Below are 27,503 nucleotides of genomic sequence, written 5' to 3'. Positions count from 1 at the left end.
ACTGTGGGCTGAACGCCGTCTTCTCTAGGAAGAACGTTATCAAATCTAACACGATAACTTTTAGACCTATTACACACAACCGCTTGACATTGTTTAATCAAGAGGTAGCCGCCAAGATTTCCAACATTGATATTACTCAGAATGACCCAGATGATCTCTATAAATCTTTGTTTAGCGTTATTGAATCTCAGTTTAATACGATTTTTAAAGAAAAAACGATCGCTAAGGAAAATATAAAACTGAAATTTTGCGATTGGGCGACTGTAGGAATTTACAAAAGTAGAGCTAGGATGTATGAGCTGTATGCCATGAAACAATACAATTTCAATCCAGGTTTTCTTGAATATGTTAGGAATTATTCAAAAATCTTTAAAAAATCTTGTGCCGAAAAATTTGTGTTGTGAAAAATTCCAACAACACAATAAAAACAACTTGGAATATTATCAATAATGAAACAGGACGATCAACACCACCCGATCATGACTTCGAGTTAAATGTTAACAATCGGGTTATTACAGATAGCCTAGGCGTAGCTCAAACATTTAATAATTATTTTTCTGACATACCAGTCACTACGACTAGTTCCTTAAATTCCCCTACCGCTGAAGCAGAATCATTACTTAGGAGCAATCTGAGTCAGTGCAATGTCTCATTTTATTTTAAGTATATAAACCCCTCTGACGTAATCAGAGTATTCAAGTCGCTTAATTCCAAAAATACTGCGGACTTGTGGGGTATTTTTGTAAAGTTACTTGAGAGTATTATCGCTGAAATAGCACCTCATTTAGCTGCAACTTTTAATCGATGTGTAGATGTAGGTGTGTTTTCTAATTTAATGAAGCACAGTAAGATAATTCCTCTGTTTAAAAACGGATGTAAAACTGAGCCCAGTAACTTTAGGCCAATATCCATCTTGCCTGCTATTAGCAAAATATTTGAGAGGGCTATATTAGAGCAACTAGAAAGCCATTTCAGTTTGTACAATTTACTCCACAGCAACCAGTTTGGCTTTACAAAGGGTCGATCTACCATCGATGCAGGGGTCACACTTATTAGACATATTTTCGATGCTTGGGAGATGTCGCAGGATGCTATTGGGGTATTTTGCTATCTCTCCAAAGCGTTCAATTGTGTTGACCACAATACTCTTTTATATAAACTTAAGTACTATGGAATTGGGGATGTGGCACTTGACTTACTTGACCATCATCTTTGACACCTTGGTATTATAGACAAGTCTGTTTTGAAACGTGCTCCGTATTATTTTGTAAAAAACCCGAGAAAAAGTGCACAGTTTGAGTTAAAATCTTGCAGTGTCTATCTCCTACAAATAAATTATCAGTTTGTATAACTAATTATCTGAAACAACTCATAAAACAATCAAAATAATAGTTTAAATTACAATAGTGAAACAGTGACAAAAATCATAAATCCACCAGAGGGCGGTGCAGCGCCGAGTCAGTGCAAGCGATATTCACGGTTATGCAGTTATGTTAACCGCGAAATTGGTGTGAAGTGCATGCGTAACACGTGCAGCAGCGACGCGCGGGCGACTCTACCTAAGATTAATAAAACAGACGTTGTGACTTTTATGCCTAATAGTGAATGACCTCAGTGAGACACTTTTAATTGATTGAACTGTAATTTTATACAACTGGTTATTTTATCAACATGAAATGTGCTAAATGTAAAAAGTTTATTAAAGACCAAAACCATGTTGAATGTAATTCAACCACCTGCGAAAAAATATTTTGCACATCATGTGTCAATGTTTCTCCCCTAACGGCTGACCGTCGCAGGCTATGGAAATGTACCGATTGCACCATTGCGCCTAAAAAACAGGGAGACAATAGTGTGACACCAGCACAAGCTATGTGTGAAAATGTCACTACTCGTAAAAAGGTGGAGCCCTCGTCATCAGAAATTGCTCAACTAACGGACCAGTTACGTTTGATGACCACAGAATTCGCCTCAGTCAAACTGAAACTAGAAGACGTAACTCAAAGTCTATCGTATACCAACGAGAGGATGGACGAAATGATGGTGAAACTGGTTGCAGCTGAAGAGCGTCTTAAATACTTAGAAAAGCGTGATGGTGAAGTCGACACTTTACAGGCAACTGTAGCCCAACTTCAAAATGAGCTGAATACTCAAGCACAGGCCAACCTGAAGAACGAGATTGAAATCGTCGGTATTCCGGAGAGCGCAGCTGAGAACCTTCATCACGTTGTGCTCGTAGCTGCTAAAAAGATAGGGGTTGAAATAAATGACTCCGATATAGATTGGGTTACTCGTTCGGGGCCACGCCGTCCACCTGTAAACACTGCCTTACCTGAAGACGAACGGAAATTGCCTCGCCCAGTTGTTGTCAGACTTTTACGTCGTTCTAAGCGCGACCAATTCCTGAAAGCGGCTAAATCTCGGAAAAATATTAGTAGTGCTGATCTGGAAGTCTCGGGAACTCCGCGAAAAATCTTCTTTAACGAAAGACTGACCAAAGCCAACCGACTGTTATTTCGTGACTCTCGGCTCAGGGCTAAGCACCACGGATACTCCTTCTGCTGGTGTCAACAGGGTACCATCTATATTCGGCAACGGGAAGGTAAAGGAGCTATACCAATACACTCGCTCAAGGATTTGGACCGAATACTCCCGCCTTCTTCTTCAACAACCAATAGCCAGTAAGTTCTTAACCAAAATTTTTGTTACCATTTACAATATCCTATATTTGTTATCTGCAAATTTATTTTGTCTTTATTTTTATAGTTTAAATAATTTACTCTTAATTATGTTATTGATTTGTTTTTTATGTGTCTTGGTCGAATTGAATTCCATTGTTAATTTTTGTTTTATGACTGAAACTAATTTCCAGCCACGAATTTTAAGATTTTTATGCCATGTATGTATAAATGTTATATATGTCTATGATATTTTCAAGACTCTAGAACTGGATGCTTCAAAAGTATTTCGTACATGTTATCTTCAATACTTTGTTACCTATAAATGCCATCGTGAATTAGGATCGACATCTTTAAAAAGAACGCCTCTGGATAAATGTTGTAACCAAAAATGATGTTTACGGATTATATTGAATCAGAACTAGATTCCATTTCGATTAATTGTGAAGTGTCACGTGACGTTGGTAATTGTAGGCAAATATTTACATCATTATATAATTTCAAACTATTTTCATTAAACATTAGGAGCATTCAGAAAAATTTTAACTCACTATTAGTAGCCCTTGAATGTTTAGAAATATCCTTTGATATTCTTATTCTAACAGAATGTTGGCTAAGCGATTCTGTACTGATTCCTCAAATACCTGGATATAATTGCTATAGTACAATCAGGAAGACCAATAAAAATGGTGGCGTGGTCGTATACGTCAAAAACACCTGGAATGCGACTATCTCTGAACCTGTCATCGAAGAAGCTGATTGTTTGGTCATACATATTCCCTCAGTTGCTCATATTGTGGGTATTTACCGCTCACCTTCGTTTAGAAGTTTAAATAGATTTTTATCATCTCTCGAAACACACGTTAATAATGTGAACGGTTTACCATGTATTATTGCGGGTGATTTGAATATAAATATAATAGATGGAATAGGTAATTCAGATAGTTTAGAATACCAATGTTTTATGGCAGAAAATGGTTTTTTACCAGTCATCACAAAACCAACTAGGGAAACATCATGTCTGGACCATATTTTTGTTAGGGATATACATAACAGCAACTCGATAATTGGATGTATATGTCAAACTGTTATCACAGACCATTTCCCAGTTATGTTTGGCTTCTCACTTCAGAAGACTAATCCGGCCCGTTCAAATCGTTACATTACTAAAAGAGACGTTGATGCAATTAATAAAGACCTATCGGAAATAGAGTGGTCCGTAGTCACAGATACAGGCGATGTTAACACAGCCACTACCATTTTTACAAATATTTTGACTGACATAGTAAAAAAGCACTCGCGTGAGGTAAAGATAACCAGGACTAATCTAAACCTAAAACCCTGGATCACTCCAGGACTCATGCGATGTATGCGTCACCGCGATCGCCTGCACCTACAGTTAAGACAAGACCCTGATAATAAAATTCTCAAAGTTACCTACTGCCGCTACAGAAACTATTTTGCAAATATTCTAAGAAAAGTTAAAAACGAATATGAGAACAAAGAACTTAAGGCAAACAGAAACAATCCAAAAAAGCTTTGGCAATCAATTAAGAACATATGCAACCTAACTAAAAGCAACAGTGAACCGGCACCCTTACTGACACAACAAGACTGCTCGAACACAAAACAATCTCTTAACAACATTAATAAACACTTTTCTACGGTTGGTCAAAGGTTAGCTAACAAAATTTTATCTAAAATTAACAAGAGTGAATATGATTTAGCACGTGCTGTTGACAGTATAAGAACCCCAGCTGACTCGTTATTCCTTCTTCCAACAGATTATGAAGAAGTCAATGAAATGATATTGAACTTGCAGTCAGATAAAGCACCAGGTGTTGACGGTCTCGGTAACTCATTAGTAAAATGTATAAAAAATAACATAATTGTCCCCCTCACACACCTGTTCAACCTAAGCATAACTACTGGAACATTCCCAAGTGACTGGAAAGTGGCACAGGTATCACCAATACATAAAAATGGTCCAAAGACAATTATTGATAACTATAGGCCGATTTCCCTGTTGGTGACCTTTTCGAAGCTACTGGAAAGGTTTATTAATAAGCGTTTAGTTAATTTTTTAGAGAGTCATAACGTTTTATCATCAAAACAATTTGGTTTCCGTAAAGGAATTAGTACAGAAGATGCTGTCACCCACTTCACCAGCACTCTTTCTTCCTACCTGGATGATAAGAAGTGTTGTATTGGTGTATTTTTAGATCTTGCGAAAGCATTTGACACTGTTTCCGTACCTATCCTTATTAGAAAGTTGGAGTTGGCAGGAGTCAGAGGAGTAGCATTGCAATGGTTTAATAGCTATCTTACGGAACGGAGACAGTGTGTAAAGATTGGCCAGAGCACAAGTGACCCTGAACCTTGACTGCCTCCGTGGCGCAGTGGTTTAGGTCACCACGCCGATCCCACTGCATCGGGAGGTCGTGGGTTCGATTCCCACACGGAGCAATTATTTGTGCGATCCACAAATAATTGTTTCGGGTCTGGTTGTGCTTTGTGTCCGTTGTTTGTATGTTTGTAAAAGTCCCCGCGACACAAGAGCAATTCTTAGTGCGGGAGTTGTCTTTTTTTAAATTTTTAAATTAAATTAAAACCTATTCTTTTTGGTGTTCCGCAGGGAAGTATTCTAGGACCTACATTGTTCTTGCTCTACATTAACGAACTTCTGGAAAGCCAAATACCAGATGCTGACATTATGTGCTATGCTGATGATACCGCTATTATGTTTCATGGTGGAAATTGGTCCGAAGTGTGCACTTCGGCTGAGCGTGGCCTGCTACAGGTCTCTCAGTGGCTACAGCGTAACCTCCTTACAATAAATACTAATAAAACCGTGTATTTATGCTTCCACAAAACCGCAGCTTCAGCACCTAATATGGAAATTATTCTCAAAATGCATAACGAACACTGTCAAATGTCATCTTGTCACTGTGAATCCTTAACACACACTAAAACATATAAATACCTTGGGGTACATATTGATGAGAATCTTACCTTTAGCAAGCATATTGACGTTCTGTCCGCTCGAATAAGGAGGGTCGTAAGTGTGATGAGAAGCCTACGGTATGCGTCTAGCATCGATACTCTTAGACTAGTTTACTATGCACTTTGTCAATCTCTGATAGTGTACTGTATACTTTGCTGGGGAAGTGCTCCTAAAACATATATTATAAGAGCCGAGAGAGCACAACGGTCAGTTTTAAAGGTAATGATGCAAAAACCTTATAGATATCCGACATTCACACTCCACAACGAAGCAAAAGTTCTAACTGTGCGACAACTCTTTATATCAAGGATTGCCATCTCAGTACACAGGTCCGTAATTTCATCCAATAATTATGACAGCTTAATTCAACGCAGAGTCTTTCGTCTAGATGTACCATTTGTTAATACAAGGTTCGCGCAACGATTTGGCAACTTTGTAAGAGCATATATTTATAACCAAGTTGTAAAATTTTGTGATATCAAAGATAAGTCAGTGAGAGAAGCAAAAAATATTGTGTATAAATGGCTGACTTCATTAAACTATACTGACACAGAAAATATCCTTAAGATTATAGGCTAATAATGTTTACTACTATGTACTTACCATGTATTGTATAATGTAATTTGTAATTTCATCCGAGGCTTAAGTATAATTGATAAGATAAGATATCTATAACTACTAAACACTAATAAGAATAAGACCAACATTTTTAGTAATTTTTGTTTAACCAAAATATGATGATAATTGATAATACTTAATCATAATTAATAATAATAAGCACTTATATTATATGTTTGTACTAAGTTTAGTACCTAAGCAAACGCCTGAATACCAAGGATCTCAATAAAGTAAATAAATATTTGTATGTATATTATGGTTTCCTCGATATAGGTCCTCCTAGTGAGGAAACCATTAGATAATAAGTCTTAAGATGTAACTAGTTTTATATAAAATTATTTCACCAAGTGATGTTTATGATTCAATAGTTTATTTAATTATTTGAAACATTGTGATTTATTTTATATACAATAAATATTTCTTTCTTTCATTTCTTCTTTCTTTACTTGCATCCTACTTGTCTGAGAGAGTGCATTATACAGACATAAATGGGTCAAGATCCACTGGATCTGCGGTTAGTCTCGGGGTACCACAGGGCTCTATCCTTGGTCCGTTCCTTTTTCTGGTTTATATTAATGATTTGCCACATCAGGTACAGGATCTGTGTGGTATCGTACTATTTGCTGATGATACGTCGCTTATATTTAAAGTAGATCGTAAGAAAACTGATTTTGACGATGTAAATGGTGCTCTTACACAGGTTCTCAATTGGTTTACAGCCAACAATTTGTTGTTAAATTCAAAGAAAACTAAATGCATTAGATTTACCATGCCCAACGCTAGGAATCTAGGTACGAACGTAGTTCTAAATGGTGAAGTATTAGACATGGTCAATTCCGCAACCTTCCTAGGTGTAGATTTAGATAATAAGCTTCAATGGGGCACCCAAATAACAAAGCTCGCGGGCAGGCTCAGCTCCGCAGCCTATGCAATAAGAAAAGTAAGACAGTTTGCTGGTGTAGATGCGGCAAGACTGGTTTACTTTGGGTATTTTCACAGCGTTTTGTCCTACGGTATTCTACTTTGGGGCAAGGCGGCTGATATAGACACAATTTTCGTAATTCAAAAAAGAGCAATTCGCGCTATTTACGACTAAGGAGCGCGGGACTCTCTGCGGGAGGTATTTGGGAAAATAGGTATACTGACGGTGGTATGGTATGGTACAGCCCTATAATATACCTAACATTGTTCGTATATAATCTACGTGTATTAATACGTTGTTTGGAGTAATAAACGGGGTTTTGCTAGAGATGGTCGTGTTTTACTTTACTCCGATATAACAACCTCACATGGCGACCCTGCCTGTACCTAGAAATATGCACCGCGCCACCGCGTAATCTGAGTCGATGCAGGTGCACTTTCGCGGTGTCAGCAATTTCGTGTGAACTGAACTGATAATTCGTGTCACTGTGCATCGTTTTAAGTCGCTTATAATTATGAGTTATAAAACTTGTAGTCGTTCGTCGTCGATGCGAATCGTACGCTTTGTAGAGTATTCGGCTAAAATTCGGATTCCATCAAGATGGGAAACAATCAAGCAGTAGAGAAAGAGGAAGTCCTCGTGGCCCAAACTGCAGCTGGTGCCGGGACGAATTCTGGGACTGTTGACCAGCTCCGAGAGCATGCGGCTACCACCAACTACATCCTTGCTGCCATTTGTACCTTGTTGAGTGCAGGGGTCCTGCTCATTGTGTACAAATTGTACCGGAAATGTCATCGCGATTGGATGGACCAACATTTACGTGAGTTTGCATTGAAGCGATCTGCGAGCTATTTCAAAAAGCTGCATCCCATGCCAACAACCGAAGGAGCTGTGTAAAAATGTGTATTACCCAGTATAGCAATTAGTGCGTGAGTGAGATGTGTGAAAAAAAAAAAAGTGTTTGTGTACATACTTCATAAATGGAACTTTCGGAACAGAAAACAATGACCTTGGACTGAAAACGGTATCGGAATAATTGTTTATTTTTATTTTATCTAGCATATTAGTAGCAAAACCCTTTAGTAGATATTTTTTTTTCCTTTTAATGTAAAGTTAAATACTAACACTGAAAAATGTGTTTTAATTTTTAGTAAAAATAAATGGCTGATGAGCTTTTAGAATTATTTGAAAAGTTCAAGTATATTAAAGATTACTTGACTAAACTTGGTCCTAATAGAAGAACAGCTAAAATTAAAAATGAAAAATGTATTGAGTTAGAAGAATTGAAACAGCGGTTTGATTTTGTATTAGAAACTGTTACAGTTTTGTCAGAATCGAAAAAATTAGATAAGTTAGAAGTAGAAAAAATAGAAATTTTATGTGATAAGATAAGTAAATATTATATTAAAATAAGAAATTTGTGTACTGAGGTAGACAGTGTTTCTGAGGGGACAGCTTCAAGTAGATTAATAAAAATGGAGAAATTTAATCTTAAGACTGCTATAAGTCTGTTACCCGTTATGGATCAGTCCGAAACGGTTACGAAACAATTAATTTCTAATATAGAAATGTACTCCGATATGTTGGAAGTTGATGAGCAGAAAAAACTAATTACTTTCGTTTTAAGGTCGAGATTGTCTGAAAGTGCAAAGCTACGCTTGCACGAAACTTACGCTACAATTCCAGATCTCGTAAAGGACATGAAACAGCGACTGCTCGCTAAGAAGTCGGACACATCGTTGCAACAACAATTGCAGTGCGCTAAACAGAATAGTAAGAGCGTAGAAGATTTCGGTAAGCAAATTGAACAGTTATTCGTTGATTTAACTATTTCTCAGGCAGATGGAGATTCGAAAAAGTACGAAATTTTAAAATCTGTAAACGAAAGGAACGCCATAAAGCGTTTTGCGGACGGTCTGAGAAATAGTCGCATCAGCACTATTATAGCAGCTAGAAACTACGGTACTTTAAATGATGCAATTCGTGCTGCATTGGATGAAGAGTTATCGTCCTTGACCGAAACAGGAGCCCGAGTTATGAATTTTCACCAATATAGAGGTATGTCAAATTTTAATAATTATACATCGCGTAATAATTTTCGTGGTAGATTTAACTCAAACAGAGGTCAGCGCATTTATTATAATTCTCAAAACCATCGAGGTAGTAGTGGTAGACTACAAAATAATAATTTAAGGTTTAGAGGACGTCAGTCGTATAACAATAAGAACCGTGGCGCTCGTGATCAGAGTAGTCATCGCGTAAATATGACTAGCCTTGACGATAGGCAAAATTCTGTTCAATTAACACAGACAAACAGCGATGTGAACCAGACAAAATCGACTTCACCAAATTATTTTTTTCGATCCCAATAATTTAATTTGTTACTATGCTAATATTAATTCAGTTACGTTTAACATTCATGATGTAAGTTATTCATGGCTGCTCGACACAGGTGCCTCGATTTCTCTTGTAAGATTTGAAGCAATGATCAGGGACCAGATCCCTTACCATAGTGAAAAAATAAAAATAAAAGGTATAGGAGGCGATATAATATCAGAAGGATTTGTATTTTTAGATCTTTGTTATAAAAGCAAAGTATTGAGACATAAATTTTACGTTTTCAAAAATCTACCGTGTCGTTCAGATGGTATTTTAGGTCAAGACTTTATTAGTAAATTTAATTGTATATTAAACTTTGAAAAAAATATTTTAACAGTAAACCATACTGAACCATTTTCATTGCCATTGCAAATGGGACAAGTAGGTTATAATAATTATATTACTTTACAGCCTAGGTGTGAGTCAATTCACTTCATAGATTTAAGTGTCAATCAGGACTGTATAATCGCTCCTAGTGAGTTATGCGAAGGAGTTTTTCTTGCCAGTGTACTAGTAAGTCCACTTCAAGGAAAAATACCAATTAAAATTTTAAATACTAGAGATGAAGAAGTTAAACTTAGTTATTTTATTCCTGAATTATTAAAACTAAGTGATTATTCAATATGTAATTTTGAAAAAGAATCGAATAATTCAGATAGGGTTAAGAAATTGTTTTCCATGCTAAATTTAAGTCATTTAAATTCCGAGGAACAAATATCTATAGAGAATATTTGTGCAAAATATTCAGACGTATTTTTATTACCTAACGATAAATTAGGTGTTACAAATTTATATCAACAAAAAATAAATTTGAAAGAAAATGTTACTCCCTCTTATGTTAAACCATATAGATTACCTAAATCGCAAAAACAGGAAATAGAAAGGCAAATACAACAAATGTTAAAAGATGATATCATAGAAGAAAGCCAGAGTGAATGGTGTAGTCCTGTTTTGCTAGTACCAAAAAAGAGTGAAGATTCTAGTAAGAAATGGCGTTTAGTAATAGACTATCGAAAATTAAATGAAAGAATTATGGATGATAAATTTCCTCTTCCGAACATAACCGAAATTTTAGATTCTCTATCTGGTGCAATTTATTTTAGTCATTTAGATTTATCACAATCTTACTATCAGTTATTACTAGAACCAGAAAGCAGAAAGTACACAGCTTTTATAACTGACAAACAATATCAACTTAAAAGATTACCTATGGGTCTAAAGATTAGTCCGAGCTCTTTTAGCCGACTAATGACAGTAGCTATGGCTGGTTTGAACTACGAGAAAGCTCTAGTTTATTTGGACGATTTGATTTGTTTTGGCAGAAATCTTGATATACATAACAAAAACTTAATAGATATATTTGAGAGATTAAGGAAAGTAAATTTAAAACTAAATCCTAGTAAGTGCCAATTTTTAAAAAAAGAATTATTATATTTAGGACATTTAGTGTCAAATAAAGGTGTTCAACCAGACCCAGAGAAAACTAAAATCATAAAAAATTACCCAAAACCTCAATCTAGTGATGAAGTTAAACGCTTTGTCGCTTTTTCCAATTATTACAGAAAATTTGTACCAAATTTTGCTGAAGTAACAATACCACTTAATAAATTGTGTCGGAAAGGAGTAAAATTTGAATGGACGAGTGAATGTGAAAATGCTTTTAAACATCTTAAAAAACTACTATGTAACCCCCCTATACTACAATATCCCGATTTTTCAACAGAAAGTGAATTTATTTTGCGTACCGATGCATCTGGCAAAGCTATCGGTGCCATGTTATGTAATAAAAATGATTTACCAATTGCATATGCAAGCCGTACTTTAAATAAAGCAGAAATTAACTATCCTACTATAGAAAAGGAGCTCTTAGCTATAGTATGGTCCGTTCGTTATTTTCGCCCATATTTATATGGAAAGCATTTCAAAATATTTACAGATCATAAACCACTTGTCTATCTTTTTTCTATGAGTAATCCATCCAGTAGACTTTTAAAATTTAGATTATCATTAGAGGAGTACAACTATACAATCGAGTATGTTAGAGGTACGAGTAACGCAGCGGCCGATGCATTATCTCGTATAATAATTACGTCAGAAGATCTGAAAGAAATGGGTGTGCAATCTGTAAATGTAATGACTAGAAATATGACAAGAAGATTGAATGAAGATGTGAGTGACAACTCTTTGGTTGATAAGGTTTCTGCAGACAGACGGTCTGATCAGCCAGATGTCGTGGAAATGCTTAAAAAACCAAAGAATTGTATAGAACTAATAGTAAAGGAGAAATTAAAAGGAAATTTTGTTTATTTTAAAGAAAAATATATTATAGGCCTAAATCCTAATTCTCGATCATGTCAAACGCGAGACGTTTTCGTGAGAGATTTTGGATTATTTTGTAATGAAAATAATATTGAAGAAATATATATATTGAAAAATAATGAGACTATTAAATACATTAAATGGTTAACCAATGCGAACAAAAAGTCGACTTTTCCACGGATTTGTATTATAAAAGAAGCGATAAGGATAAATAATGACGATGATAAGTTAGTGATTCTTAATGATTTTCATTTATTACCGACTAGCGGTCATGCTGGCGTAAGACGAATGCTAAATAATATCAAAAGGTATTATTTCTGGCCAAATATGGAAGTAGACGTAAAAATGTATGTAAAGAAATGTGTTAAATGTCAAACACAAAAACATTCTTTGCCTACTAAACAGCCAATGGAAATTTCAACCACTGCGCAGTTAGCTTTAGATAAGATTTATTTAGATATAGTTGGGCCCTTAAGTAAGGATTATTATAATTATTCATATATTCTCACCATACAATGTGAGTTGAGTAAGTATATAGAAGCTTACCCATTAGAAAATAAGGATAGTATAAGTGTGGCAAAGGCTTTTGTCGATAATTTCATTTTAAGGTATGGTATACCCCGAGAAATAGCATCAGATCGTGGAACCGAGTTTATGTCAACAACTATGAAAGAGGTATGTAAATTACTAAATATTACTCAAATTTCATCCACAGCATATCACCACCAATCAATTGGCGCTTTAGAAAATTCACATAAGTCGTTAAATGCATATTTAAGAATACAAACTGATAACAATCCTAGATATTGGAGTACATGGTTACAATATTTTTGTTTTTCCTATAATACTACTGTCCACTCCGAAACAAAGTACACACCGTTTGAACTTGTATTTGGCAAAAAATGTAATATACCTAGTAATTTAAGTTCAGGAATAGTAGAACCTTTATATAACGATGATGATTATGTTAAGCAATTGAAATATAGATTGCAGGTTTCTCAAAATGACGCAAAATGTAATTTAATTGATAGTAAAATAAAACGTAAGTCTGTTTATGATATGTATACAAAGCCAGTAAAATATGAAAGCGGCGATATGTTGTTAGTCAAAAGTGAGAAAGACAATAAATTTCAACCATTGTATTTAGGTCCTTTCAAAGTTATTGAAGATTTAAATTGTAATGTAAAGATTGAACGTAATGGAAAAACTGAAATTATCCACAAAAATCGCACAAAGCCGTTTCGTTGTTAAAAAAAAAAAACCAAAAACTTTGTATTCTTAGTTTTAATTTTTTTTTTCTTTTGTGAGGGGCGTATGGTATGGTACAGCCCTATAATATACCTAACATTGTTCGTATATAATCTACGTGTATTAATACGTTGTTTGGAGTAATAAACGGGGTTTTGCTAGAGATGGTCGTGTTTTACTTTACTCCGATATAACAACCTCACAGTGGCATCACAGTATATTTTTGCGAATTTGATGTTCATCAAATAAAACATCTGTGGCAACCTGCCTAACTACATTTACTAACTTTATATTAACAAGTACTAATAATTATATTACACTTTACAAACAGTAACACAATACAATAATACACTTATAATTATTTACAATACTTTACTAATATAATAACTAAAACAATAACAACAATATTTATTTACACCTCATCAATATTTATTTACACCATCACTATCACACGTCATAAATTGCATCTATCCGAACGCCGGATAAATGACGTGCCAGCTGGTAGAATTGTATTACGGAACCGCGCGCATCGCCAGCGCATTGTGACGTCGTCCTTGGGGCGGAGTTTAGGATGCGCCCGCGCACTGACCTTCGAGAGTCGCCAGTCGAGATCCTACTGTCCGACGCGAAGCGCACGCTCATTGCACGCACCGCTTGCCTCCGCTACCCACGCACTATTGATTGTTGCATATTTTATATTTCGCTGTGCTTTTTCTATTCTGGTATTCTGTGCTTGACTTTCTGTGCCTTACTTCTGCGCTGTACTTTCTTCCGTGTTTCTGTGTGCCTGTGAACCCTTCTTGTAGCTTCTTCTGTGTGTTCGTGAATTATATGTTGTGAGTACAAAACTACTTATTTCTTTTACTCGCCTACACGCCGTGAACACACGTAAAAAATTATAGTGATAGTTCTAAATAGATTCCTAGTCCCTATCACTAAAGTGGTGACCCCGACAGAAAACCGCCAGAAGGGCTCGAGTAGTTCGACACTACTCGAACGTGTTGTTCAGGCCTGAAGCCTGAAAAACCTGTATAAGTGAGCGTAGAGTCCTCCAAGCACACTAGCATGATGAGCGATGGCAGTGACTCCGCAAAATCCTGCGCTACCGCCGCCTCTACATGTAGCAAAAAGCGCGTGTCCACTGCCGCGTCATCCGAGATTTGTCGCGTGGCCGTCCGGATTCCTCCGTTTTGGCCAGATGACCCGGAGATTTGGTTTGCGCAAGTGAAGGCACAATTCGCAAATGCAAACGTAACCAGTGACGCAACCAAATTTAATTACGTCATCGGGAACCTGGAGTACCAATACTCGAAACAGGTCCGAGACATTTTGGTTGCGCCACCAGCGGAGAACAAATACGAGAAGCTCAAGCAGGAGCTTGTCAAGCGCTTGTCGGCATCCAAGGAGAAGAGGGTTCAGCAGCTCCTCATGCACGAGGAACTGGGTGACCGCAAGCCCTCACAATTCCTCCGACACCTGCAAGGGTTAGCTGATCCGAGCGTTCCAGAGGAGTTCCTGCGGACTATCTGGAGCAGCCGTCTTCCCAGCAACGTGCAGACGCTTCTCGCGTCGCAGCCCAACGCGAATCTGGAGGCAGTAGCTGACCTGGCCGATAGGGTCCAGGATATTGTCTCCCCCAACCAGGTAGCAGCAGCGTCGTCACCAAGTTCCGGCCGAACGATGCAGGACATGGCTTGCGAAATCGCCGAACTCCGCAAGGCCGTCAAGGACCTGACGACGCAGATGCGACAACGCTCCCGCTCTCCGTCTCGGTCGAGAGCACGCCGTCGTAGCCGATCCAGCAGCAGACGCTCCGACTCCAGCCACCGCAAGCATCCGCTTTGCTGGTATCACTTCAAGTTTGGAGCCAACGCGAAGAGCTGCTTGAAACCCTGCGACTTCCGGACTTCGGGAAACTCCCAAGGCAGTCGGTAATGGCGACGAACGACTGTCCCCCTCTTCCTGGTCGCCTGTTTGTGACGGACCGAAAGACAAAAGTGCAGTTTTTAGTGGACACTGGTAGTGACTTATGTGTGTATCCGCGTCACGCCTTGCATGAACGTCGTGACAAGTCCAACTACCAGTTGTCGGCCGCTAACGGCAGTGTCATAGCCACTTACGGCTATTTACAATTGTGTCTAGACCTTGGGTTACGCCGTAATTTCCCTTGGCGTTTTGTTGTAGCCGATGTAACCAAGGCTATAATTGGTGTCGACTTTCTAAATTTTTATAACCTTGTTGTCGACGTTCGCAACAAACGATTCTTAGACGACACCACTAGCCTCTCAGTGGTAGCGTCCATTGTAAAAACTACGGACGCATGTTCAGTTAGGGTCACGACTGGGGATTCAACTTACCACAGTATTCTGGACGAATTCCCGGATATAACTCGACCCGCTGGCACACCACGCACAACTACACACAACACAGTACACCACATCCGCACTACACCCGGCCCGCCAATTTCTTGCTCCCCTCGCAGGTTAGCTCCGGATAAATTGAAGATCGCTAAGCAGGAGTTCCAGATCATGTTGGACAATGGAGCCCTCTCGGCCTTCCGAGAGTTCCTGGTCCTCTCCTCTACACCTTGCGCCGAAGAAGGACAACACTTGGCGTCCCTGCGGCGACTATAGGTTGCTCAATTCGAGGACCATTCCCGACCGGTACCCGATTAGGCATATTCACGACCTCGCCCATAGTATATCTGGCTGTAAGGTCTTCTCAACCATCGATCTGGTCAAAGCTTATAACCAGATCCCGGTAAACCAGGAGGATATCCAGAAGACCGCCATCACCACGCCGTTTGGCCTGTTCGAGTTCCCATTTATGACCTTTGGGCCCAGGAACGCAGGTCAAACTTTTCAAAGGTTCGTGGATGAAATGACGCGAGGCCTAGATTTCTGTTATCCCTATCTCGAAGATTTTTTTCTGTTTTCCCGGGATAGCCTGGAGCATAAATCGCACCTACGGGAACTCTTTGGCAGGATGCAGAAGTACGGTATCCTTGTGAACACTTCGAAGTGTGTTTTCGGAGCTGAGGAGGCATCTTTCTTGGGCTATCGCATTTCCGCCGCTGGCACCAAGCCCCTACAATTCAAGGTGGAAGCGACCCGGGATTTCCCGGTCCCTAAAACCGTGAAGCAGTTGCGCCGTTTCTTAGGAATGCTGAACTTCTACAGGCGGTTTATTCCAGAAGCCGCAAAGTTCCAGCAACCCCTCAACGAACTCTTGACCGGGTCAGTCAAAGGCTCTCATCCCGTTGACATTTCAGGGGAAGCTTTCACAGCGTTTCAGCAATGCAAAAACAGCCTTTGCAACGCTACCTTACTCGCTCACCCCGACTATCAGGCAAAGATTTGCCTGGTCACCGACGCTTCCGACCTGGCAATGGGCGTTTTTGCAACAGCTCAAGGACGGAATCTGGCAACCACTCGCGTTTTTCTCACGCAAGTTGAGCCCGACACAGCAGAAATATTCACCCTACGATCGCGAGCTCCTTGCAATATACGACGGTATTAAATACTTCCGCCATATGCTCGAGGCCAGAGACTTCACCGTCTATACTGACCACAAACCTCTGCTTTATGCATTCCACGAGAGGAAGAGCAATTGCTCTCCCCGTCAGTATAGACACCTCGATTTTATCTCCCAATTTACAACCGAAATTCGACACATCTCCGGGAAGGACAATGTCGTCGCGGATACCCTGTCGCGTGTCGAGGAACTCCAAATCCTCGTCGATCCTGACGTCCTTGCCAAAGCCCAAGCCTCCGACCCTGAACTTCTGCAGCTGCTTTCCGAGAACTCGTCTCTTCGCATTAGGAAGATCAAGTTAGACGGTAGTCCAGTCGACATCTTTTGCGACGTCAGCACGTCAACTCCGCGACCGTTCGTCCCAAAGACATTGCGTAGGCAAATTTTCGGCAGCCTCCATTCTCTAAGCCACCCGGGTGCCAACGCCAGCGCCAAACTAGTCGCACAGCGTTTTGTTTGGCCCGGGATCCGCAAGGACTGCCGCGAATGGGCGCGAACGTGTCTCGCTTGCCAACGCACAAAGGTGCATCGTCATGTGTCATCACCATTGGGCACATTCGATCTACCACGTGCTAGATTTTATTTTGTCCACATTGACCTAATTGGCTCTCTTCCACCATCTAATGGCTTCCGGTACTGCTTGACTGCGGTGGACCGTTTTACCAGATGGCCAGAGGTCATACCGATTGCGGACATAACCGCTGAGACGGTGGGTAAGGCATTGTTGTCTGGCTGGATATCACGTTTCGGCTGTCTCACAGATATTGTTACAGACCGCGGACGTCAGTTCGAGTCCGCGCTGTTCCAATATCTGAGCAAAATTGCCGGCTTCAGACACGGCAAAACCACCGCCTACCACCCAGCATGCAACGGTCTGGTGGAACGGTTCCACCGCCAACTCAAGGCAGCCATTATGTGCCACGCCGACTCAAATTGGGTCGAATCTCTGCCGCTAGTGCTGCTAGGCGTCCGTTGCGCATTCAAGGAGGATCTGCAAGCAACTTCCGCAGAACTCCTCTACGGCGAGCCGTTACGTCTTCCAGGAGAGTTCTTTCACTCCGAGGCGAGCGGCACTACCGACTTAGCCGACTTTACAGCGCGCCTGCGTCATTTCGCAGCGAAGTTGCAGCCAACTCCCGCCGCGCGACACTGTAGGGACAAAGTCTTCGTTCACAAGGACCTTTCTGCTTCCAGCCACGTATTCCTGAGGGAAGATGTGTTGAGAAGCGCTTTGCAGCCCGCATACACTGGGCCGTACGAGGTCATTGAACGTGGTCCTAAAGTTTTTAAAATTTTAGTTAAGGATAAACATTATTACCGTTTCGGTGGACCGACTAAAGCCCGCTTACTTGTTGGTCGACACACAAGTGTCATCCCCACCACCTATCGTAGTTCAACCATCTCCCATTTCTGCCGAACCGACCATTAAAACTACAAAATCTGGTCGCAAGGTTCGATTCCCGGATTATTATCGCCCGTAGGACGGTCTCTGGGGGGGAGTGATGTGGCAACCTGCCTAACTACATTTACTAACTTTATATTAACAAGTACTAATAATTATATTACACTTTACAAACAGTAACACAATACAATAATACATGTATAATTATTTACAATACTTAACTAATATAATAACTAAAACAATAACAACAATATTTATTTACATCTATCCGAACGCCGGATAAATGACGTGCCAGCTGGTAGAATTGTATTACGGAACCGCGCGCATCGCCAGCGCATTGTGACGTCATCCTTGGGGCGGAGCTTAGGATGCGCCCGCGCACTGACCTTCGAGAGTCGCCAGTCGAGTCCGACGCGAAGCGCACGCTCATTGCACGCACCGCTTGCCTCCGCTACCCACGCACTATTGATTGTTGCATATTTTATATTTCGCTGTGCTTTTTCTATTCTGGTATTCTGTGCTTGACTTTCTGTGCCTTACTTCTGCGCTGTACTTTCTTCCGTGTTTCTGTGTGCCTGTGAACCCTTCACTGGCTCAACTGCCTCTGTGGCGCGGTCGGTAGTATATGCGGCTGCCATGCGAGAGGTCTCGGGTTCGAATCCTGGGTCGGGCCAAAAAGTCTTTTCTGAGATTTTCTGTTAAGAATTTTTTTAGAGATTGCCCGGAGTTGGGAAGTTGAGGTCGAAAACCTCCGTGCCTCGGAGAGCACGTAAAGCCGTCGGTCCTGCGCCTGACCTCTCACTGGTTGTGTCGGTTATCTGTCCAACCAGACTATGAGAGTGATAAAATAGAGAGTGTACCTGTGTATTGTGCACACAATTGGACACTATAAACAAAGTCCTGCACAGATGGCCAGTTTCAATGAAACTGACCGCCGTAGCCGTATCGGCTAGGAGGACATTATTCTGTGTGTTCGTGAATTATATGTTGTGAGTACAAAACTACTTATTTCTTTTACTCGCCTACACGCCGTGAACACACGTAAATAATTATAGTGATAGTTCTAAATAGATTCCTAGTCCCTATCACTAAACATCAATTCGTTTGCTAAGAATAGTAAAATTCATAACATTAATACCAGAAATAAGCACAAATTAGTAGGTCCCTGCAATAGATTGCAAAAAGTACACAACTCATTTGCAGGTCTTGGTGTTCGGTTGTATAACAAACTCCCTAGCAGTGTTATGGATCTTCCCCAACAAAAATTCAAAGTAGTTGTTAAAGATCATCTTATTAAAGCCAGGTCACGATGGTCTTAGCATAGAACACCTTAAATATGCCGGACCCCACCTGCCGCGGGTACTTGCAATGCTGTATGCGTTTTGTTTAGGGCACTCATACTTACCGGAAGCACTGATGAGAACTGTGGTGGTACCGATTGTTAAAAACAAGACTGGAGATGTAAGTGATAAGTCTAACTATAGACCGATCTCATTAGCGACTATAAGTGCCAAAGTGCTTGACAGTCTGCTTGGAGCACAACTAGATAAATATATTAACATTCATGATAATCAGTTTGGCTTCAAGTCTGGTCTTTCTACGGAGAGCGCCATCTTGTGTTTAAAGCAGACGGTCAAGTACTACACAGACCGTAAGACACCAATTTTCGCTTGCTTCCTCGACCTTTCCAAGGCATTTGACCTGGTCAATTACGACATTTTGTGGCAAAGACTCAGTGACGTTAACATGCCAGTAGAATTACAAAATATCTTTAAATTTTGGTATCGTAACCAGGTTAATGTTGTGAAATGGTCGGGGACGCACTCGGAACCATATGTTTTAGAATGCGGAGTAAGGCAGGGGGGGCTAACCTCGCCTAAATTATTTAACCTGTATGTGAATGCACTAATCGAGGAGCTCAGCAGCACTCGTCTTGGTTGTCATATTGATGGTACATGTTTAAATAACATTAGTTATGCTGACGATATGGTTCTGCTGAGCGCCTCGGTCTGTGGATTATCGCAACTTATAGGTGTCTGCGAGAGATATGCTCTTACCCATGGTTTGAGATATAATGTTAAAAGGAGTGAATGCATGGTCTTTCAAGTCAGAGGTAAAAACAGTGATAATGTACCTAACATTAAGCTTAATGGTACAGCCCTTAAGAGGGTCGATCAATTCAAATACCTAGGTCACATAGTAACCTCTGACTTGAAGGACGATGCAGACATAGAACGTGAACGGAGAGCGTTGTCTGTCCGAGCTAATATGCTGGCACGCAGGTTTGCTCGCTGTACGAGGGATGTGAAACTCACTCTATACAGAGCTTATTGTACGTCCTTCTACACGAGCAGCCTGTGGGTTAGTTACACGCAAAGACAGTACAGCGCTCTTCGTATACAATACAATAACGGTTTTAGGGTGCTATTGGGTTTGCCTCGTTTCTGTAGTGCTTCAGGGATGTTTGCAGAAGCACGCGTAGACTGCTTTTATGCCACAATGCGTAAGAGATGCACGTCCCTGTTGCGAAGGGTGCGGGCCAGCCCCAATAGCATCCTGAGGATGTTTACAGAGAGATTCGATTGTCGGTACCTGAACCATTGCGCAATGGTGCATTTACTGGCAGTCGGATCTCGATCCTCGAGATACTTTTAATATCTGTTGTTTTCTTTCTTTCATAGTTTGTTTAGTTTTAAGTTTTTTATGTCTTGTGATCTCACTGTTCCTATGACCTCTTGGTTGAAATAAAAAGTTATTATTATTATTATTATATTAAAGGGGTTATTATAAGGTTGACGATTACTTAATGGATAAGAAAACATGGGATTAGTTAGTTACGCGTTCTACACAAATCAAGATTAAATATCTATATATTTATATATACATCTTTGCATTGTATGAACATTAATCAGTCATTTCAACTCTGTAACAGAGAGGTATTGCACGAGTCTCAGTGGTATTCATTATCTTTTTTTCATTGAAATGGTGGCCTCCTATGCCAAGGTTCGTTATGCTCACTAAAATGTCATTGCTTGCGGCGGCGTCGTGTGCCGGGTCAACCCCTTTCCCTCTAATATGTGCGAAGGGGGTGATGGCTGGTCCACGCGTCATACTCGTGAACGGGTGCTGCTTGGGGTGACTGGTCGTCCTGGGTGTAGTGACTGCCATAATTTTAAAGTAACTACGTTTCAATAACTGTACTTCCTTTACCACAGTATGCTCTTGAAATGCCTCTTATGATTTCATTACTTATATTACTATGTGGGTAGATGCTCCCATCATGCTTCCAATACTATTTATATCTTGTTTTTTAGCACCTTAATATATTGATTTAATTTAATTTATGTTATGACCAAAGTGTGTTCGGTAGTGTTGGTAGGTAGCAGCTACTTACATCATCAATGTTTTATACCAACATAAATATTGTTAAAATCATTTGGCGATTACAAAGAGTGGCCAGGAGTTTCTTGCCAGCTCTTCCCATTGGCCCTACCTTCCGAACTGGCGGTAAATTCACTCTCTGTATCATTGACTATCATAAGTGTCAGCACTTGACCTAAATGAATAAATGATTTGATTTTGAATAAAAAGAAGAATTTAAGCGACCACCTACACGTAAAATGCCTTCGTGACCTAGGAAAGGATCCAAGGGCAAAATTGATTTTTCGAGTTCAATGTTTGTTTATTTAGTAATATATTTAATTCAAATTGAAAACTTTCAGCCTGAGACAGTTTCATTAATTGTTTAAATGAATCCGACTATTCTTCGGGCTGTAACACACCTTACATTTTATTATTGGGATTACGACAGTTGTGTATAAACCTAAGTATGTAAATGAAACTCTCTGGTTCGTCATTTAAATTTACCGCGCATTCTCCATATATTATCTGTGGTGACGACAAACGCAGGATTTTTCCGGATTGGATATGGAGATTGCACTTAATTAATTACTTACTAATAAGTTAACTAATAAGAAACTATAAATAAATAAGCAATAGCATTTAATGTTTTTTGTCTTTACAGGTTAGTATTTGCATTGTATTTCTTTAAAATATGTTAAGTTTATTAAAATGTGTATGGTAAATGATTTGTGAAGCGTTTTCTGTAAAATAAATTACTCTTTACAGAGCAACAACTCGGCAATTGTTTCACTTATTACAAAACAACATTAATTATAGCTGTTGTAAACAATTGAAAAGTTAAAATTCGAGTTTGTTGTAAAATCGTGTGAAGATCCAAAAACAAGCATAATGTGCATAACCTCAATTATGGATGCAGATAAAAATACTTCTTTGATTCCGGAGCAATTACAATCAGTGAAACTACACGATGTGGTAATACAGACGAAAATTTTTCAAACAGTAAGAACTACACTGCAAAGAAGACATGAAAAACGACAAGTATGGTTTTCTGTTACACCGGAGTTACATGATGCCTACATGGATGAAGATGGAAATATGCAATTTAAAGGTTATTTACTGGAAGAAGCTACATCTATTTCACAAAAGCTGACTTCTACGGACATGACAACAGAAGCTCTTTCAAGAATGTTGGCTAATTTTGCTGAATCGGAGAAGGAGCCTAAACTGTTCAATTTAAAGAAGTAATCTGAAATGTTTGTAATCGATAAATTTACACAAAAAACGTCAAGTGCAACACAATGGATGATCATCTTCGAAACTGAATGTGCTCGTGTGGGTATAAGTGATGATATTCACAAAATTCAAGGGTTAAGGTTATTTTTAGATGATTCTTGTCAAGATTGGTATAGTTTCATGCTTATAAAGTATACATTGAATTCTAAATGGTGTATTTGGAAAAATATTTTTTGTGAAACATATATGAACAAAGGCTGGACGCCGGTAAGATATGCTTTTTTATTTAAGTATAGGCAGGGATCGCTACTAGAATATGCTTCAAAGAAAGAGAGGCTTTTATTAGAGACAAATAAGTTAATAGATAAAACCACTTTAATTAATTTTAATTGTAACTGGGTTACCTAATCTTATAGCTGATGAAATTGATAGAAGTGATATAAAGGAAACTGAACAGTTATTTAATAATAGTATTCGTGGGTTAGAACATCTAAATAAAAAAAAAATTAAAATAGGGAAGTACATGTTGAATATAAAATTAAAGAAAAATCTTTTAAGGAAAAACCGTGCAAAATCTGTGAAAAAGAAAAGAAACGAATTCGATATCAGTCAGAGTCTGTATGTTGGTTCAGAAATAAAAATGATAATCAATATAAAAAAGAGTCGATTAAAAGTGTTAATAATTCTGAATTGGAAATGAGTTTAAATGAAGTAGATCCAAAAAACTAATAATTCCACCATTAATCAAAATTAAAATTTTAATAAATGATTCCTTAGAAACATTGGGAGTTTATGATTCAGGATCAAATGTAAGTTTAATTAATTCCAGATTATTATCCTTAAAAAAATATCATATCCATAATAACTATAATAATCAGGCAAATTTAAAAACGATTAATGGTGTAAAAAAGTCTATAGGAATAGTAACATTAAAAATTAAGATTTTTCAGCTAGAGAAATACATAAATGTTTTTGTGGTAGATAAACAAAATTTTGATTACGATTTTTTGATTGGGTTAGATTGCATAAGATCTTTTCAACTAATTCAAAATGAAAACTTGGAGATTAAACAATTCTTAAACAATGAGAAGAAAATAAGCACTGAAAACATTCCTGGCTTTACAGGTAATAAAATTCAAAACATGCAATATTTAGTTAATGAAAATAATGATAGGAAAAATATAGGGGAAGATAATTTAGTAATTAATAATAAATGTGAGATCAATTTTAACGAACACATAGAAATCACAAACTTCAACATTTCAGTAGATAATTTAGAAATTCTAGAACGATCAGAAATAGATGAATTATTCAACAAGTATAAATCGTTATTTGCGAAAGATAAATACGATGTAGGTAAAGTGAAGGGCTATGAGGCACATATAGATTTACTTGTAGATACGTATTGTAGCAAAAGACCATACAGATGTAATTTTGAGGATAAAAAAGAAATAGAACTACAAATTTCACAATTATTAAAAAATAAACTAATTGAAGAATCATATAGTCCCTTGGCAGCCCCTGTAACACTAGCCTATAAAAAAGAAAAGGGGAGAAAATCTAGACTATGCATAGATTTTCGTGATTTGAATAAAATAGTAGTTCCTCAATCGCAACCATTTCCACTTTTAGAGGATTTAATGATAAAAACAAGGAATTGTTATTTTTTTTTCAATATTAGACATAAATTCTGCATTTTGGTCAATTCCATTAAAAGTAGAAGATAGAAAAAAAACTGCATTTGTTACTGAAGAAAATCATTTTCAATGGACCTGTTTACCATTTGGTTTAAAAACTTCTCCTGCAATTTTTCAAAGAATATTAAGTAGCATAATTAGGAAATACAAATTATCAGATTTTACAGTAAATTTTATCGATGATATTTTAATTTTTTCTCAGACATTCACGGAACACATGAAACATTTATCTCTGTTACTTTTAGAGGGCTTTAGATTAAAAGTCTCTAAATGCAATTTTGCACAGGATTCTGTTAAATATTTAGGTCACATAATAAAAAATAATGCAATTACGCCGCTTAAAGATAATTAACTAGGTAAAATTAACTTTTATGGAAAATACACACCAAATATATCAATCATATTAGAACCTTTACACAATTTGTTAAGAAAAGACCAAAATTTTACTAGGACGAAAATTTGTCAAGAATCTTTTGATAAAATAAAGAATATGCTTTGTTTAAGACCTATATTAGAGATCTTCGATCCAGATTTACCTATACATATTTATATAGACGCTAGTATTCAAGGTATTGGAGCTATATTAAAACAACCACAAAAAATGGGCATATTTTTCTAGAAAATTAAATGATAGTCAAAAACTAAAAAAAGCTATCTACTTAGAATGTTTAGCAATAAAAGAATCAGTCAAATATTGGCAACATTGGCTCATAGGAAAAAAATGTAAAGTGTTCTCAGATCATAAACCTCTAGAAAAACTAAATATAAAGGCAAGAACCGACGAAGAGTTAGGAGATCTCGCATATTACTTATTACAATTTAATTTTGAAGTTATATATTCACCAGGAAGGGACAATGTATAAGTAGAAACCCTGTGTTAGAACCACATGTGAACCAAGATGAAGTCTTAAAAATAATAAATTTTCTTAAACTAGAAAAGATTCAAAAAGATCAAGAGGAAAATGAAAACATAAAACTTAATAAAACAAAACTATTATTAAAAAAAAACTTTAAAAGAATAGGAAAAAAAGAAAAAATATACTCACTGAAGAATTTAGTAAAAAATTAATTAAAAACATACATTATGAATATTGTCATATAGGGGTGAAACAAATGGAAAATAAAACCAAACCATTTTATACAACAAAAAATTTAATAAACAATATAAAAAATATTTGTGATAATGTAATAAATAATATAATAAATGTGAAATATGTTTAAAAAATAAAACTAGAACTAAATTTAAATTTGGATTAATGTCTCATCTAGGCCCTGCCACCTACCCTTTTGAAATAGTCTCTATAGATACTATTGGTGGATTTGGTGGATCTCGCTCTACACAAACATATTTACATATTTTAGTGGACCATTTAACCAGATATGCTTACATTTTAACGTCTTAAACACAAAATGCAAATGACTTTATAAAGGTTGTAAAAAAAGTTATCCCTGAAAATAAAATTGGAATGATTCTGTCTGATCAATACCCAGGCATAAACTCAAAAGAATTTAAAGGTTTTTTAATAAAAGAAAATATACCAATTATCTTTACCGCAGTAAATGCACCTTTCTCCAACGGTTTAAATGAACGTTTCAAACAATAGTTAACAAAATTATGATCAGTAAGTAGGTGGTGTGCGTTGTTCGGTGCTGGACTCCGAACGCCTGCTGCGACCTCGCCTGTTGCGTCTCCCATCCAAGCCCCGGCTGGGGCGGTGTCGACGATGTAGTTCGTAGCTGCCGCTCCGACTGCGATACCGACCACGGCTGCGACTCCTCGATCGGCCGCGGCTACAACAACGAACCGTCGTCCGATAGCTGTCTTTCCCCGCACGTAACGCTTGCTTTTGTATTTCTACTCCGTTCACGAAGACGACGTTTACGCTTATTGCTCTTGCGACTTCCGCTAATTTTGTCCATCCTGTTACTCGGTGAAACGTGACGTTCGTGCACTTCGACAACACGTGATAGTTTTTGGTAAGATTTCTTTAAGATCACGGGCGTAATTGACTGATCCCACTTCTGAGATAAAGGATCTATACTTTATTTCTCAAATGAAACGATGATTATCGTAATAATTTTAACTTTTTAACTGCACGTTTGGCGCAGTGATTTAAGCGGTCACCTCGCCGCAACAACAAGCCGCGTGTGGTGGGTTCGAATTCCACCCGGGACAAATCTTTGTGTGATGAGCACGAGTATTTGTTCTGAGCCTGGATGTTAATGTATCTATATAAGTATGTATTTAGAAGTATATAAGTATGTTTATCAGTTATTTGGTTACCATACCATTTGGTTACCATTTGAACAAACAGGACATATTTATGGTTTCGTTAAACAATCTGGGTAATAATAGCAAAAATGCTGACGTAATTTGCTTCTCTGAACACAATATGATTGATTCTGATCTTCATCTTCTACGTATGCATAATTTCACTCTGGCTGCTTGCTTCACTCGTAAATCAAGACACGGTGGCACATGTATTTTAATAAGAAATGGCTTGAAATTTAATACTATCGATGAAGTTGCAAATCATAGTATAGCAAACATATTTGAGTGTTGCGCCGTGGAGTTAATAGAACAAAAAATTTCGAATAACACAGAGATTAAAAATAAATTTGATACATTTTTGTATAACTTAAGTAACATACTCCAACTATATTCATTTCATTGTAACAAAAAAATGATTATGTGCGGAGATGTAAATACAAAACAGACAGAACAATTTAAGCAATTGCTACTAGGATTTAATCACTATCACGATCTAATCACACAAAATTCAATATAATACTCCAACGCGCCCAAGTAGTGGTACTTGTATCGATAATATCATACACAATGTTAGAGGATGTCATGGTGAAATAGTAGATTTCGCAGTATCAGACCACACAGCACAGTTGCTGAAGCGCCCTGTTAAAAGAACGTGAGCTAGTTATTGGTTTTGCAGTAGGCGTGATTATTCCAAGGAAAATGTAACTAAATTCATCGACTGCTTAAAAATATGCGTTATTCAGAAGTTTACGAAGAAAATGATGCGATAGCCGCTTTCGATATGTTTTATAATGATTTTAAGCTGTTCTACGACTTGTGCTTCCCTGACACAGC

At 38.0% G+C, this 27,503-nt stretch overlaps 3 protein-coding genes and 1 pseudogene across 3 annotated transcripts; all 4 read left to right on the top strand.

The window, feature by feature from the left end:
• The first annotated feature begins 1,872 nt into the window (after nt 1-1,872).
• LOC142985922 (uncharacterized) lies at nt 1,873-2,685 on the top strand. The gene has a single exon (XM_076134163.1). It carries the CDS (start codon nt 1,873-1,875, stop codon nt 2,683-2,685), a length of 813 nt encoding a protein of 270 aa, XP_075990278.1.
• An 11,551-nt stretch (nt 2,686-14,236) lies between these two features.
• LOC142985921 (uncharacterized) lies at nt 14,237-15,103 on the top strand. Its single transcript, XM_076134162.1, has one exon. The coding sequence runs from the start codon at nt 14,237-14,239 to the stop codon at nt 15,101-15,103; it is 867 nt and encodes a 288-aa protein (XP_075990277.1).
• Nucleotides 15,103-15,801, top strand: LOC142985920 (uncharacterized). The gene has a single exon (XM_076134161.1). The coding sequence runs from the start codon at nt 15,103-15,105 to the stop codon at nt 15,799-15,801; it is 699 nt and encodes a 232-aa protein (XP_075990276.1).
• Nucleotides 15,802-22,295: 6,494 nt separating this feature from the next.
• Nucleotides 22,296-23,429, top strand: LOC142985919 (uncharacterized; annotated as a pseudogene).
• Nucleotides 23,430-27,503: the final 4,074 nt, after the last annotated feature.

This window comes from Anticarsia gemmatalis, chromosome W (genome assembly GCF_050436995.1).
Source record: "Anticarsia gemmatalis isolate Benzon Research Colony breed Stoneville strain chromosome W, ilAntGemm2 primary, whole genome shotgun sequence".
In the NCBI taxonomy this organism is placed as follows: domain Eukaryota; kingdom Metazoa; phylum Arthropoda; class Insecta; order Lepidoptera; family Erebidae; genus Anticarsia; species Anticarsia gemmatalis.
This window is presented reverse-complemented; position numbering and strand designations above follow the sequence as displayed.

Bases quoted from the DNA above. Each gene is read 5' to 3' on its own strand.
- LOC142985922 (XM_076134163.1), top strand. From the start codon at position 1,873: ATGTGTGAAAATGTCACTACTCGTAAAAAGGTGGAGCCCTCGTCATCA.
- LOC142985921 (XM_076134162.1), top strand. From the start codon at position 14,237: ATGAGCGATGGCAGTGACTCCGCAAAATCCTGCGCTACCGCCGCCTCT.
- LOC142985920 (XM_076134161.1), top strand. From the start codon at position 15,103: ATGGCGACGAACGACTGTCCCCCTCTTCCTGGTCGCCTGTTTGTGACG.